This window comes from Oryctolagus cuniculus, chromosome 15 (assembly GCF_051225735.1).
Source record: "Oryctolagus cuniculus isolate XC-2025 breed Fujian yellow rabbit chromosome 15, ASM5122573v1, whole genome shotgun sequence".
NCBI lineage: Eukaryota > Metazoa > Chordata > Mammalia > Lagomorpha > Leporidae > Oryctolagus > Oryctolagus cuniculus.
Genome location: NC_142881.1, coordinates 57,794,773 through 57,811,806, shown reverse-complemented (window position 1 = coordinate 57,811,806; position 17,034 = coordinate 57,794,773). Strand labels below are relative to the sequence as shown.

Below are 17,034 nucleotides of genomic sequence, written 5' to 3'. Positions count from 1 at the left end.
TTTTTTGACAGGCAGAGTGGACAGTGAGAGAGAGAGACAGAGAGAAAGGTCTTCCTTTGCCATTGGTTCACCCTCCAATGGCCGCCGCGGCCAGCGCGCTGCGGCCGGCGCACCGCGCTGATCTGATGGCAGGAGCCAGGAGCCAGGTGCTTTTCCTGTTCCTGGTCTCCCATGGGGTGCAGGGCCCAAGCACTTGGGCCATCCTCCACTGCACTCCCTAGCCACAGCAGAGAGCTGGCCTGGAAGAGGGGCAATCGGGACAGAATCCGGCGCCCCGACCGGGACTAGAACCCGGTGTGCCGGCGCCGCAAGGCGGAGGATTAGCCTAGTGAGCCGCAGCGCCGGCCGAACATATATTTATTGTGTGTATACCACATATAGTTTACTAAATTGTCATTGCTACTATCCAGCTAAGAAGAGAAAAAAATAAAGCCTTCTGTCTAACCATCTAGTGCCTTCATGTAAGCTAATTTGCCCCAATAATCCAACATCTCAGTTGTCTCAAGATGATGTGGCAGTTTAAATATGTTATGCAAAAACTATTTGTTTAAATCCTGTAGAATTATGGTACAAATTTCATCTCCACTAAGCAGAATATTCCTAAAGGACAGCTTGTTAACTACCACAATTCTGAAGCACTTTGGTTATGAATAAACAAGATGTCTTGTTGGAGAAGTGTAACATAAATCCAAGATTTCGGAAACTGGTACACATTTCTGTTCTTCCATTCTGTGCTATAATTCATCAAAATTAGATGAATTAACACCTTATAAGCAAGAACTAATATATGATATGAGTTCAATTCGTTATGAAGCAAAGTACCCCAAATAGGAAAGAGAAACATAGGAGCCAAAATAAAACTAGCATCTGCTAAAGTGTTTTCCAGAAGGCAGGAACAAAATTGGATTTTTTTTTTTTTTGACCACTGGATGAGTTTTAAGAAATCTAATTACTCATTCATTGTAATTTTTGTCTGAGCCAAGACATCCAGACTATCACAACTAATCATAAAAAGGAGTGTTTAGTATTAAATACATTAACATTTAATACTAATTCAAGAAAAGATCAAATTTTAAAATCAAAAGATTTATATATATATATATTTAATTATGAACAAACCAACCTACAAGTATAATTTATATTGATTTTTAAAAATATTTTATTTATTTATTTGAGAGATAGAGTTACAGAGAGAAGAAGAGAAAAAGAAAGGTCTTCCATCTGCTGTTTCAGTCCCCAAACAGCCACATCAGTTGCAGTCTATGCGGATCCAAAGTCAGGAGCCAGGACCTTCTTCTGGGTCTCCCACATGGGTGCAGTGGCCCAAGCACTTTGGCACCTTACACTGCTTTCCCACACCGTAGCACAGCGCTGGATCCAATGAGTAGCAGCTGCTGGAACTAGAACCGGTGCCCATATGGGTGCTTGTGCTACAGCTGGAGGCTTAGCCCGCCACACCATAGTGCCAACCTCTATATTGATGTTTAAGCGAAATAGTGTTGGTGCTTGATTTTATTGAAATTTTTTTCATGCTGATGTTCTGAATCAAAAATATGTATTACTATAAAGCTATACTAAAAAGGGATTTCTGGAGTATCCATTATGTCATTATTACATGTCTCTGAATGATATAATTCCCGGGTGTTCCATGTGATGGTATGTGTATTTTGATGATATTAACTCCCTGAAGTTTATTTAATGCAGACAATGTTGATATCTAGATTTGTTCTCCAGATTAATAAAATCCTACTTTATAAAAAATAAATGCATAATGGCTTCTCAGGAAGTAAATAAACGGAACTAAATTCTCAAATATATGAACCCTTGAAATAATAGTTCACAATTATTCTGTTTTAACTGTTATCTTCTTTTATCAGATCTTTGTCATTTTTCCTTTAAAATGATGTCTTAAATGTTTTGAGCATGATTATATATTCAGGTTAATATCGGGTCTACAAAATTATAGCCTGACGAGACAAAGAATATGATGATCTTGTTGGTAGGAGGAGAAGAAGGGAAAGAAAAGTTCATCTATACAGCTCACTGCCTTTAATAAAAAATTCTAAATAGCCAGAATTTGTCTGAGCTATCTTTCCACAGCCCTTTCCAATATACAGGGTAATGTTTTTTTGTTTGTTTGTTTGTTTTGTTTCATCTCCAGTAATTCTTTAGTTGAAAAATTCCAGGCATAAGAGTCAGGGTGATATTTTTTTTCAAGCAAAAAGACATGTTTTATTAATGACTTGTACAAAAAAAATTTTTAAGTCTCAACACTGCAAATGACCAATTAAAAAATGGACAAACATTCCAGATAGCCATCTTGTCAAACATTACACAGGCAAGTGAGTAGGTACAAAGATGTTCAGCATCACCTATTTTTCTTGAAATTCCACTGAAACAATGAGTATAAAGGTCCATGAATCCACCATTGCTGGGTAGTAATCAGAACATCAGCTAATTCCTCCATTTTGGAAGACATTTTTTCAATTTCCTCCGAAGCTAAAGAGTCTGGTGCAGTCATACAGTTGAACTCCTAGGTGCTTATTCGACTTATTTTGTAAAAGAAACTAGCACATGAATGTTTATAGAAGCTTTATTCATCATCATCCAGACCTAGAAGTAACAAGAAGTCCTTCAATGAAGGAGTGAAGAAATACCCTAAAGAATATGCACAGAGAATATCATTCAGCATTAAAAAGGATACACCATTAATCTATGCAAAAATGAAGGGTGATATTTTTGAATTGTCTTCTATTATGTAGGAAACTCCTTCCTTTGGAGAATGTCTTGGGGAAGTCAACACAAAGCTGAATAGTACGTTGGACCTACTTTTCTTTATGCCTAGTAAGAGAAAGGCACTTCAGTGAATACAGAAAACATCTTTGACTTCAATTGTCTTAGTGTTGAAAGTATATGTCACGTTCTCAGTGATTGCCTGTCCAACCCAAGTTGAAGTTAAAAATGAATTTTAAATGATTCTTATACTGAAGGTGGTTTAAATTTAAATAGGATGATATGAAGAAATTTTAGCAGCATATATAATTTCTAGTTAAACAACATTTATTTACGAGATATGTCACAAAGTGGTTTCCCAAAAGTAACCCCCAAATCAGGATGTCCAGTTCTGACCATAAGGGTCAATGTGATCCTATGTCACTGACAGCATAAAGGAGGTACAGTATATTTGTATCCATTCCTACATAGATACCTTCTCTGTTCTTTGTTTCAGAAACCTTACTTTGTTAATCAGCAGCCATAACAGACACGGCCAGGAAAAAATACTCAAAGAATGTTAGGGTTTCTGCATGTAGAACCATCACAAATTAATGACTGATTGGATTTAAAACAGTAGGAGAGGGAAAAGGACTTCTTGAATGAGGTGTTGATGAAAAGTGAAAAGTAGGTTTCAGGGTAGGCAAGATAGAGGATGAAACAGATGAAAGTTATATCTGTTGAGTGTGAAGTTTGCATGACACTAAAATGGGATGGGTGAATTAAGCAGGTATCTATATCTATATATCTATATCTATATCTATATCTATATCTATATCTATATCTATATATATCTTCACTATGTACATACACACACATATCTATGTGTGTATGTACATAATGAAGACAAGTCTGAATGATAGAAATTTGTAATTTGTATTGTGTAATTGGTGCATGAAGGCAGATAAGTGTCTACTATTGTCTGAGGGACAGGGTGAGAGCAGAAAAGATGCCTAGAAATATAAACTGAGAATACAAAGGGACAGGCAAAAGAAAACAAACGTTTACACAAGAAACCAGAAAGTTAGCTTTCAAACCAGGAAACAGCATTTATGAGAATCAAAAGGAAAAAAAATTTGATTATTAAGAGATGGTAGAATTTCAGAAAAAAAAATCTGGAAGCTACAGAGAGGTGAAATAAAGGAAAGGCTGCCGTAAGTACTATGCACTTGGTGATTTGAAAACCATAAGTGGTATCAGTGAAGCAAGATTCTGTCTAGTGGAACAGCTGGAGCCAGTTTCTAGCATGCTGTTGATCTGAAGAGTCTGCATGAAACATTTTTAGAAGGCATGGTCATGAACAAGAAGAGAGGAGATTACAGAGAGATAAGAGGTTTTGAGAGACTTTACGATGATATATTCAAAGACTGGAAAAAGACATTAAAAATACAGTAAAAGACGGGATCATTGATGATCTGTGACCCTGAGACCAGTGAAATGAGGCAGCTTCTGGACTGGATTATTGGTGAACAAATGAACCCTATGAGAAGGTCAAGGGTACCAAGTACTTTAGCTACCACTGATTATTTAAAATTCTAGTTTTGAAATTCACTTTGGCACCTAATACTTTACATGAACAAACTTTGCCAGCTTAGAAGAATTTAAGTTGCTGTCTGTAATTGCAGAAGTCATTTAAAATGTGTCTTAAATGAAACATGTACTCCAACAGGAGCAAAAAATATCACTAAAGTTATGGAATAAAGTTCTTTTAAAGTGTTCACTTTGGAAATTCAACCTGCAAATTCAAACTGGAACATAATGAATGTCTTCCACTTTTCCTTTCATTACTAAATGATGTATTCTGTATGGGTACCACGAATCTTAGTAGAAGAGTAAAACTAGTTTAATGTGAGAAAACCACTTAGGCTGACACACAATCTGTTTACCTGTAGTGGTGTCTGTGGTTATAAAACTTAAATTGAAAAGAAACAGTTTTTGCATTAAATGGCTAACCAAATGTCTTGGCCAACATATCCCAACTTAATAAAGTGGGAGGTAATAACCAAATTTGCTGTGATATTCTACTACTTGGTTTGCCTAAAAGCCCCTTGCAGTATTTCTTCAAAAGTTATTTTATAGTTATATTTGGAAAAAGATCAAAGGCAGGAATGGTCCACAAATCCAGGGTCCAAAGCTTTTCTGTCACATTATATAAAAATATAAATGATAGAACATTTTTTCATGTTTTTATAAAAATGGTATATATTGGAGGTATACAGTGTGAAGATTAATAAAAGAAGGCAACCTACAGGATGGATGAAAAATTTGTTGACCATGTATCTAAATAGTTAAGATCCAATTGTATAAGGAATGCATACAATTAATAGGAAAAAATAACCTTCAAATAACCCAACTTAAAAATGGGCAAAGAGGGGTCTGCAAGGTAGCACAGTGGGTAAAGCCACCACTTGCGATACTTGCATCTCATATGGGCGCTGGTTTGAGTCCCAGCTGCTCCACTTCCCATCCAGCTCTCTGCTAATTATCCCCTGGGAAAGCAGTAGCTGATGGCCCAAGCTCCTGGCCCAGCCCTGGCCATTGAGGCCATTTGGGGAGTGAACCAGCAGATGGAATATCTTTCTTCTATTTCTCCCCTCTCTCTCTGTAATTATGCCTTTAAAATAAATAAAATAAATCTTTAAAAAAAATGGCAAAGAACCTGAACATTTTCCAAGGAAGAAATACAAATGGCCAAAGAAGAATTGGTAAACGGTAGGAGGACATTCTTAAAGGGGCAATGATTCATTCTCTTGATTCTTCTTTTAGGCAGCTAAAACCAAGTCTTAAAGACTTTACAAATTTCATCAGGAAACAAGGCCTTACTAATAGCATAGGAATTTATCAATTAGTATGTTTTTCTGAGTGGGTTATAAATTGAGTGCCACCATTAGGTATAATCAAGATTGCCATTAATTCTGCAAATAATGAGTGAATCTGAGTCAAATGATTTTGAATTTCAAAAGTTCAACTTCAACCCTCCTACTCACCTGACTCATCTTTTCCTTAATAGAATTAGATTTCTAGTGCAGCCGTTAGTGTATCTCTTGAGAGGGATAGAATATTTTGCTTAACTTTGAATAATTACAGCATTGGTTACTGGTCAAAAATTTCACTGTTAATTTGTAAGATTGATGTTAAAAAAGGTTATATAGTGGTTTTCAAGGAAACAAAATCCACACTAATGCAATTTGCAATTTACAATTTACAAATAAACAATTTCAGCTTAAGAAACCGATTTAGAAATCATAGTGGCAACTTGCTATTCATAAGATACAACTAACAAGATTGACCTTGTTTCTAGACAAGAGATAAGGAAGTGAAGCCAGATCTTGTTGAATACCAGCTCTACTACTTACTATTGGCAAATCAATTAACCCCACTGTGCCTCAGTTTCATCCTCTAGTAAATGGGAACAATAACTAAAACTTTCATGGAATATTAAGATTATTAAAGGAGTTAATATAGGAAAGTCATCTAAATAGTGTAGGGCAGATAAAACACACACGACTGTCCCTCTGGCTGTCTATCACAGGCTGCTTACCCACGCGTATGTTCATGCCTGCCTAGCAGACTGCTAGTACTCTTCAGAAGAATTGGATATTTGCTTTCTTTGTGGATTAGTATTAACTTTGTCTCTGGTTCTCAAGTCTTCATTTGTGCACACATCTGGGCTATGTGATGTCTAATAACTATAAAAGAGAATAAAAATAAAAGTTTCTTAGGAATTTTGCAGCCTAGTTATTAATTGCAGGTGGCCCTCTGTATCTGGGGATTCACGTCCACAGAGTCAATCAATTGAGGATCACGTCGTGTGTAGCTACCAGGCACTAGATTGTTTACTGCACGTAAACAAATATAGTATAACAACTGTTGCATAGCATCTACTTGTATAAGGTATTATATGTAATCTAGAGATGATTTATAGTTTATGGTAGAAGGCTGTAGGTTATATGACAGTATTATGCCATTTTTTATTTGAAAGATAGAGTTAGACAGTGAGAGAGAGAGAGAGAAAAGTCTTCTTCCATTGGTTCACCCCCTAAACGGCTGCCATGGCTTGAGAAACGCCGATCCAAAGCCAGGTGCCAGGTGCTTCTTCCTGGTCTCCCATGAGGCTGCAGGCGCCCAAGTACCTGGGCCATCCTCCGCTACCCTCCCGGGCCACAGCAAAGAGCTGGACTGGAAGAGGAGCAATCGGGACTAGAACCTGGCACCCCTATGGGATGCCAGCGCCACAGGCAGAGGATTAACCAAATGAGCCATGGCGCCAACCATGCTATGCCATTTTTTGTAAGGGATTTGAACATCCTTGGATTTTGTTATCCACAGGGATCCTGGAACCAATCCTCCCATGATAACTGTACTGGATAAAAGCAGACTTGTGTGATATGTTTCATGATCTTTTATCCTAGTTTAACTTAAACTTTAGGCTGCTAGATCTAAAGCAAATAATATTATAACATGGAAGACACTTTCATTTTATTTGTATTAATCTTAAGTGATATTGCAACAATTTTCCTTCATTATAACATTTTAATAGAACTACCATATATTTAATATATATAAAATATTAAAAATAAAAATGGCTATCATATTTATTGATTATTTTCATTTCTTGTTATTTTAAAATGCAGATTTTCACACAATTTGATTGAAATACTACATGGCGTTTTAAAGACCGATTTTACTTTACCTTCTAAAAACATTTTCCTATATCCTTTGATAACATTATTTCCTGAGACTATATAATGTCACATTATGTAGCTATACTTTCATATTTAATCTTGCAATTGTTTAGGGCATTTAGGTCATTTCCAAAATTTGCTATTATAAGTAATGCTGCAATGAATATTTTTACATGTAAATCACTATCTACATTTCCATATTCCTATGAAGATTTATTAAAATTGGAACTAATTTAGGGAAGATTCAAAAAAAATCTATTATCATTGCATAAGGCAAAGAGCATAAAGATTAAACCCTAATGAAAGATATTTAATATGGTAAGGTGAAGCTCAAAATTGTCCTCTAGGAAGTAACTGATGGAAGTTACTACAGCATAGGAGGCTGTTCTGGGCAGAGATTGAAAGCATCGCTAAACAGGTTCACGGTTTCTTGGCTACATGCAGAGCCACAGCTGTTACCTAAGTTAGAAATTATTTCTTTTGTGGAACAGTTAAGAACATTTAATGCTGAAACTAATAGTGCATAATGTTTTGTTGCAGAATTTTTATGTTCATACAAATAATACAAGACAGACAATGTAGAACTCTAGATCTAAGGAGTATTCTAATAGTTATTCTAGATTAAGGGAATGATTGCATTTTAAAAGTCTTTAAATTTACCTAAAACTTTTAGGGTTACAACTTTATCATAAATTAAAGATTATTATTTTATGTACCATTTTATATCTGAAAATTCTTTGAACATTTCTTTTGTCCTAGCAGAAATAATAAAGGTTGAAAAGTGGATAAACTATTTTAGTGGGAAAATGGATGGAAATCTACACGGACTTGATCTGAGAAGTGGGACTTACTGAAAATAAAGTTGCTATTTTTTAATTTATCTGTAATGTAATGTGATCAAAGCATTATTTATTTTGCTATTTCTGTTCTTATCTTTGATAAATATTTAGTGCCCAGATCCATCCTGCAAACAAGACTTATTGGCCTACCTGGAACAGATTAAGTTCTATTCCCACCAACTGAAAATTTGCAGTCAAGTCAAAGCTGAGATCCAGAGCCTGGGTGGAGAACTCATCATGTCTGCTGTGAGTACTGCCCCTGTCTTACACCACCACAGGTGTAAGGTGCGGAAACGGAGCAGTCACACCCCTGCTCGCACCACCAGGTCTTTTAGGTAAACTCCACCTAGGACAAACATAAACGAAATTTGTACAAAAGTGTGTGTAATTAAACCAGCAAGGCAGCATGCCAGATTTCTTTTAAAATTGTTACACAGATTCAACTTGTTTTTATTTACTTAAGAGATTAAAGGATAAATCAGGTTCTGTTAACCACTTGGACGAGAAATGAATGTTAATTTGGAGCATAGTTTTCAGACTTCAGAAAGTGTGCAGATGGAACTCTGAATTTAATCCTTCAAGGTTTTTAAAATAAATGCATGTGGAATTTCAATTAGTAAAATGATTGATTTATTGTTATTAACTGATATTCATTTCTCACTTGTTCACTTTTATAATATGGCAAGTTAGGTCCTGACATTTATAAATTTCCATATATACTTTCAGATGTTGAGTGTGAAAGGACAATGTAGATTCAGAGGAATTTATGTAAATTCTTTGCTGGCTCAGATTTTCAAGCTGCTATCAAATTACCGTAGTAGAAATAATGTGTAGGTTTTTTACACATCTTTTAATAATAGTATCACTTAAATAGAGAACATATGGTAATAAAATAATATTAAATATTGGATTCAGTTATTAGTGACTTTGTGAAGGACATGGATAAAGATTATAAATTCAAGTTAAAATGAAAGATTATGAATATTCTAGGAATCTCTACTCCTGGGATCAATTTTTTTAAATTATACCGTATACTTATACATTTACAACATCTAGAGCCTCCACATACTTGCACTGGGCTTTCATTTAATGAATTAATATTCTTGAAGAGAACAGAATTGCAAAAACACAAGCAAAAGATTATCATCAAAGGTAGAGGAAAGGGGGAGGAAATACTCCTTATTTGTCTCTTGCCTGTATCTTATTCCTCCAAATAATATTCCAGAGAGATGATTTATTTGGCTACTTGATTTTAGTGTGAAAAAATCAACTCAGAAAATTTAAATAGCTCTGTGAAAATCATCCTAGTAAATGTCACTGCTGGGGGTTTCCAAGTTCAGGTGGACAAAGTTTCATTGATGATGAAATTGAAGCACTCAAACCAAAAGTGAAAAATCTGAAAATTAGGTGGTAGATTTGCTATATAGTTTTCTGTTCCAGTTATTGTTAGAGGGAAAAAATTTACTTGATATTCAAATTTCACAAAACAAAAATACACAAACACAACCTGTGCAATACTGGTGCCCTGTATTTTTCAAAGGCAAATAGATTTTAAGCAGTCATAACCCATAAAAACAGAAACCTGTCTATACAGATACTTGTATGCATACATACAAATACAGATCCATCCATATATATACACACAACATGTGTGAGAGTGCATATGCAAATGTTCCTCAGTTTACAAATGAGATTATGTACCAATAAATCTATTAATCAATTGAAAATATATTTAATACAACTAACCCACCAAACATCATGGCTTTGCATCACAAGCACTGTAGAGTGCTCCTCCTTTACCCTCCTGACTGCTCTACGCTTCCTCGAGGCTACTGGGGGCTGTGGTCACTGTCACTGTCTGGCATCATGAGAAGAGCAAACCACATACTGCTGGTGCAGGAATAGACCAAAAATTCAAAGTTAGGTTTTTTTTGTTTTTGTTTTTGTTTTTGTTTTTTTTTTAAGATTTATTTATTTATTTGAAAGGCAGAGTGGAAGAGAGAGACAGAGAAAAGTATTCTATCTCTATCTGCTGGTTCACTCCCCAAAAGGCCAAAAGGCCACAAAAGCTGGAGCTGTGCTGATCCAAAGCCAGGAGCCAGGAGCTTCTTACGGGTCTCCACACGGGTGCAGGGGCCCAAGGACTTGGGCCATCTTCTACCGCTTTCCCAGGCCATAGCGGAGAGCTGGATCAGAAGTGGAGCAGCTGGGACTCGAACTAGTGCCTATATGGGATGCCAGCACTGCAGGTGGCAACTTTACCAGCTAAGCCACAGGGCTGGCCCCCAAAGTTACAGTTTCTACTGATTGCCTTTGCTTTCATACCAGCTAAATTAAAAAATCATCAGGGCGAGCACCATGGCTCACTTGGCTAATCCTCCACCTGTGGTGCCGGCATCCCATATGGGTGCCAGGTTCTAGTTCCGGCTGCTCCTCTTCCAGTCCAGCTCTCTGCTGTGGCCTGGGAAGGCAGTGGAGGATGGCCCAGGTGCTTGGGCCCCTGCACCCACGTGGGATACCAGGGAGAGTCACCTGGCTCCTGGCTTCAGATCAGCGCAGCTCTGGCCGTAGCAGCCATTTTGGGGGAGTGAACCAACGGAAGGAAGACCTTTCTCTCTGTCTCTCTCTGTCTCTCTCTCTCTCACTGTCTAACTCTATGTGTCAAATAAAAAAAAAAATCAACTATCATAAGCCAGTGATTATCTATGTGCATATAAATATCTGTTTTAAAATATGGTATCTACATTTTGGACTTTTAGACAGGTCGTCTTTTCTCATTTTAAAATATCCTATTTTAACATATATATATATTTTAAACATATATATATATATATTAATTTGGGGACCAAACCTATCTTCTATTTACTTTTCTCAGTTTCACACACTCACCATCCTTCATAAAGTCTAAATGTATATAAATTTTATTTGCCAAATATATGCTGCTTTTTTATATTGTCTGAAGCTGAGCTTTCAAAAAAATGTAATAGAAGTCTAGCTTATATGTAGCTGTTAAATTATGTCACTGTTACTTTCCCCTCCAAAATATAATTCCCTCTAGATGTATAAATTGAGTTTGAATTTTTTCCTATTCAGTGTGATGATTCAAGTTCATGAACTTTGGATATTTTGCAGATAGATTAGTCAGGAGCCATTTAAAATCTGTGACTTAGAATTTAAAGACTGAGTTATAAAATGAGGAATGGTACTGCAAATCCAAAACTATGTGTCATCATTGTGCCCACAATTTCCCATTAGAACAAAAAAAAAGTCAAAAAAAAAAAGTCAAAAAAAAAAAAAAAACAGGAGAGCATGGCCATTTTCATATGATTTGCTGCCTTGAGCTTGCAGTTATATCCTGGAAAGCTTTTAAAATAAATTTCGTTTGTGTGCCAAAACACTTTTGCTTTAACCTCGTACTGAATATGGTTCTTGTTATGTTTTTCTTTCTTCTTTAAATAGAGATGATCTTATCTATGCTATTTTTTCCATGATGTCTCTTGAAAAGTAACAAACTTGACTCTAAGCAAGAAAACACTGAAAATTACAGAATTTTGGTTTTCAAAAGTGCAGATTGTTCAGAGTTCACTAAACCAAATTTGCATAAAACATTGCTTTTGATACATATATTTGACTAATAACATGTATGAATGGAATGCATTTCTGGAGTGAATGGGCAAATGATATTATGGATCTGGAGTATTAGGATTTAAAATAAGGAGGTTTTATTAGTAAGATAAAGGAATTTGGAGGCTATTCAATAATATGCCATTTAATTAAATTACTTTTCAATTAATCTTAAATTTAAATGTTAACACTTATATTAAAGTTGAATGTGTTAGTGTGACAAAGTAAAAGTGTAGTTAGTTCTAGTCTACTGCTATGAATTGATCACCCTTGCTTTGTATGGCATAGTAGAATTTCTGGGAGATGCAAAGTTGGCCATATGATGCTTCCTTTAAGATTCTGAAATATGTGTAAAGTTAAGCATAAATATATCTGAACACACAAAATGACTCTAGAACATTTTAATAAACTAATAGCACCATGCACAAATGCACAGAGTCTAAAAGGTGAGGGGATAGTTGCAGAGGAATCTTGTAACACAGGTGGCTTTATCCTAATGTGTCCTTGATTAATTAGTAGAAAAGAGTTGTGAATGTATAGGGGAAGGAGAGACGAAAGGATTCAAGATAGATGGGACAATTAAAACAAAAAGAAATGGGCAAGACACAGAATATTATGCAAATGGCAAGCAGTCAGATGTGGCTGGAAACACTTTTACTTAGGACTGTTGGCTTGTGTATTATGGGGGAGTGAGATAAAAACAGAATCTCCAAAAAAATTGGGAATGTCTAAAAATGTTTATAGAATTTTACTTTTACCATGTTGACAATTGAGAGTAATTGAAAATTTTAATATTGAGATGAGCATAAACAAATTTATCTATTTGACAGTTTACTGTTTCTGACACAGTGGTGATAGATTGGGAAAATCAGGTGTTAGAGGACAGAGTCCTGCTTACGAATGACTTTGGTTTTTAAATAGTTCAAGAAAGAATCAATGAGCTGTTGGATGCAGGTTACATTGGTGAGAATTGAGAGGAGTGTATCTATACAAGAAAAAATTGTGAAGTTAAAGTGTTTAGGGTTGCTGAACTAGAAGAGAATTAATTTAAGATTTGGGGGTTTGATAATCAACAGTGCCATTATTTACTACATCATTTACTACAAGAGACAACATATAGAAGGAAGATATCTTGGACACAGTAAGGAAATTCATTTTGCTCTAGCAAGTGATTCTCATGTACCTTTACCAGATACAGAGTTTTGATTGAGACACTTGAAACAAATTGGGAATTTACTATCTCCATAAAGGGAGTCTGAGAATGAGCAATCCACAGTTGTTATGGCAGCTTTACAAAGTAATCAGGGAGGCAGCAACTTTTGTCTTTCTGCTTTGTGGTTCCCAGCTTCTGTCTTTCATTATCAAGGTCAAAAGCATGGCTACTGTAGCTCTGCCTATTGCTTTTGTATTCATACAGGAAGAATGAAAAGACTCAGAAGCAAGCATTCCTTACATCTTGCTAAGGGGCCTTCTAGAAAATCCCTTCCAAATGCTTTTTCTTATACATTATTGGTCAGTGTTTAGTCATACAGCTGTAAGAAATGTTGAAAAATACATATTTTATATTTGTATTTTTTGGCTATACTGCTTTAGACTGTAATTAGAGATTTGCATTTTTAAAAGAATGGATATTGAGTGTCAAATAATTTTTATTAAATCCCTCTGATTATCAAAATCATAACATTACTTGACAGCACTTCAAAAAGTTCATGAAAATGCATATTATTAAATATTATGCATATATTCCAAAAATGTGCGCCAAAATTTCTTTTTTTTTTATTCACAGAATTTCTTTTTCTGTTTTTTTAACTTTTAGTTAATAAATATAAATTTCCAAAGTACAGCTTTTGGATTACAGTGGCTTTCCCCCCCCCATAACTTCCCTCCCACCCGTAACCCTCCCATCTCCCGCTCCCTCTCCCATCCCATTCACATCAAGATTCATTTTCAATTATCTTTATATACAGAAGATCTATTTAGTATTTATTAAATAAAGATTTCAACAGTTTGCACCCACAAAGAAACACAAAGTGTAAAGTACTGTTTGAGTACTAGTTATAGCATTAATTTACACTGTATAACACATTAAGGACAGAGATCCTACATGAGGAGTAAGTGCACAGTGACTCCTGTAGTTGACTTAACAATTTGACACTCTTCTTTATGGCCTCAGTAATCACCATAGGCTCTTGTCATGAGTTGCCAAGGCTATGGAAGCCTTTTGAGTTCACCAACTCTAATCTTATTTAGACAAAGTCGTAGTTAAAGTGGAAGTTCTCTCCTCCCTTCAGAGAAAGGTACCTTCTTTTTTGATGGCTTGTTCTTTCTACTGGGACCTCACTTGCAGAGATCTTTCATTTAGGTTTTTTTTTTTTTTTTTTCTTTGCCAGAGTGTCTTGGCTTTCCTTGCATAAAATACTCTCATGGGTTTTTTAGCTATATCTGAATGCCTTAAGGGCTGATTCTGAGGCAAGAGTGCTGTTTAGGAGATCTGCCATTCTATGAGTTTGCTGTGTATCCTGCTTCCCTTGTTGGATTGTTCTCTCCCTTTTTGATTCTATCAGTTAGTATTAGCAGACACTAGTCTTGTTTATGTGATCCCTTTGACTCTTAGAATTATCACTATGATCAATTGTGAACTGAAACTGATCACTTTGATTAGTGAGATGGCATTGGTACATGCCTCCTTGATGGGATTGAATTGGAATCCCCTGGCATGTTTCTAACTCTACCGTTTGGGGCAAGTCCGATTGAGCATGTGCCAAATTGTACATCTCCTCCCTCTCTTATTCCCACTCTTATATTAACAGGGATCACTTTTCAGTTAAATTTCAACACCTAAGAATAAATGTGTGTTAATTACAGAGTTCAACCAATAGTATTAACTAGAACAAAAAAATACTAAAAGGGATAAAGTCTTAAATTGTACATCAACAGTCAGGACAGGGCTGATCAAGTCACTGTTTCTCATAGTGTCCCTTTCACAGATTATAAAGTTCTTGAATCTTTTGAACAATTGAAGGGGATGTAGTCAACGACTAAAAATAATGTAAGGCAGTTCAGTTTGGCTGAGTCTTAAAATGCATGTTGTGCTCTGTACTTAGAAAGTATCTTTATATCTCTTTCAAACCAGTATCAGTAACATGGTAAAGGGAAAACATATCATAATATGTTGAGTACTGAGAATGCATGTCAGAGAAAGACAGTGAAATGAACTAAATCATCCAGCAGTTTAGACATGAAAGGCCTGAGGGAAGGGGAAGGTTTGAGGATGAGAGCAGACTGAATTGCTGAATGCTTCCTTTTGTGTGCATTCTGGTTATGATTTTTATTAATTTATATCTAAATTAACTTATTAATTTATGTAAAGAAAAGAAGCATCCGGAAGAAAATGGACCTATGAAAAATTAAATTACAATTTATGGAATAAAGTCTTAAGCACTTGAGAGGGAAATGTTTAGAACAGGTAGAACGATGAAGTTTGGGACGAAAGAACTTCTGAGCCAGGGTGGAGAAGACTGAAGATATAATCACATTTAAAGACAAATGAATGAGAAGTTTGAGTACTTTTTTTTCTGAGGGAACCCATATTTTGATAAAATGGGAAGAATTGTTTTCTGTTAGGACTAAAATCCGAGTGTTCTATCCAAGTTTCATTTCAACAACAGAACAAAGATGTCCACATCTTCAATCACTTTTCAACATTGCTTAGGAGAGAAAATAACCTAAGGTAACAGCAATGATTTGAGATAATGAAAAGAGATACTGTTTGCTAGACATGATTGTGCTAGAGCTAAGCTGTAGGACATTGATGGATCATAGGATCTGTCTTAGCTTCAGTTTATCCTTCAGCTGAGGAAATGAAGCCAGTGTGGCCTGCTATCTTCTATCTTGTTTCAAATGAAGAGGGGGTAATGAACGAAATGATGGCAGACATAGAGACTAAGTAAGTAAACACGTTGTTGTAGTTCAGTTTCCCTAACCACCTTGACTTGTGAATGTCCAAAACTGGAGTAGAAAACAACTGTAATAAAATTAACGCATACCTAGGTTACTGGAAGACATTCCCACAAATTCTTCATCAGTTGTTCTTTTAGTGTTCTTATGCACGATTGGTGGGAAACCTGTTATACTTTGTGAAAGAATGCGTTCCATAAAGGAACAAATATTGTTATATCCAGCATGTGTAAATAAAAAGAAAACAGAAGAGAAAATGAAATAATTAATATGATTTTAAACTCTTAAAATTAGCCTTACACCAAGTGTCATGGTTTGGGGTCAGCAAATTTTTATACTACTTAAAACTGATTAATTATGTAATCACTATGGTTTGTGAATTTTCTTTAATGTGTTTAATTGTGCTCTCTTACCCAGAGGCCGGTGTGCCAAAGCCACAATTAAAAAAATTAGATAAATAATGAAGCTAATTGGTCAGCAGGGAAAGATCAGCAAGGTGGAAAATTTGCCACACAAGTGCAACTCAGCTTTAGCAGAAGTTGAGGGGCAGTATGCATTCAATTAGGAATGATGGGAAAAGCAAGAACACAGCTATTGACCAAAAGAGCCACCAGGGCCTAGCAGAAGTTGGGCAATCAAGTACATATAGAATAACTTAGTAGGTTAATATGCTTGTGACATTAAGGCACTATGGGGATTAGTTAATGAGCTTTCTGAACCAGCAATAACCATTTGTAGTCATCAAGATATTGAGAAAACTAAACAACTGAATTGGAAAATGAAAAAGAACAAGGTGAAGTATGAAACAGAATGGGAATAAATGAAAGGAATGAAGAGGGGGAGAAGAGCCAGGAGAAGAGCAAGGAGATAGAAAAGGAAAAAGAAAAAAGACGACATATTGCCAGTACACTTAACTCTATCAAGAATAATTTTATGTTTTTTTTATTTTTGCTTTTTTCCAATGCTAGGTAAAGGAATATAGGAGAAGTCAGACCTTAGTAATTTGAAGAACATATTTTAAAATCACAAATATGATTGTGGAGATGTGGTTGTTTTCTTTGTGTATTGTGTTATATAATAAAGTTGAGTTTATTCTCTTAGTACCTAAGTGAACTTAAACTAATTGGATTTTTTTTGAGAATGCTGATTTTACTATA

General features: G+C 35.5%; 1 protein-coding gene across 2 annotated transcripts in view; it reads left to right on the top strand.

Moving 5' to 3' along the window:
• Window positions 1-17,034, top strand: part of CTNNA3 (catenin alpha 3) — a 1,694,949-nt gene that overhangs the window by 1,631,306 nt on the left and 46,609 nt on the right. For both annotated transcript variants that reach the window (XM_017348752.4, XM_070057731.2), the window contains exon 17: window positions 8,408-8,542. In XM_017348752.4, the coding sequence (XP_017204241.3) occupies window positions 8,408-8,542 (135 nt within the window). The remainder of the gene's footprint in view (window positions 1-8,407; window positions 8,543-17,034) is intronic.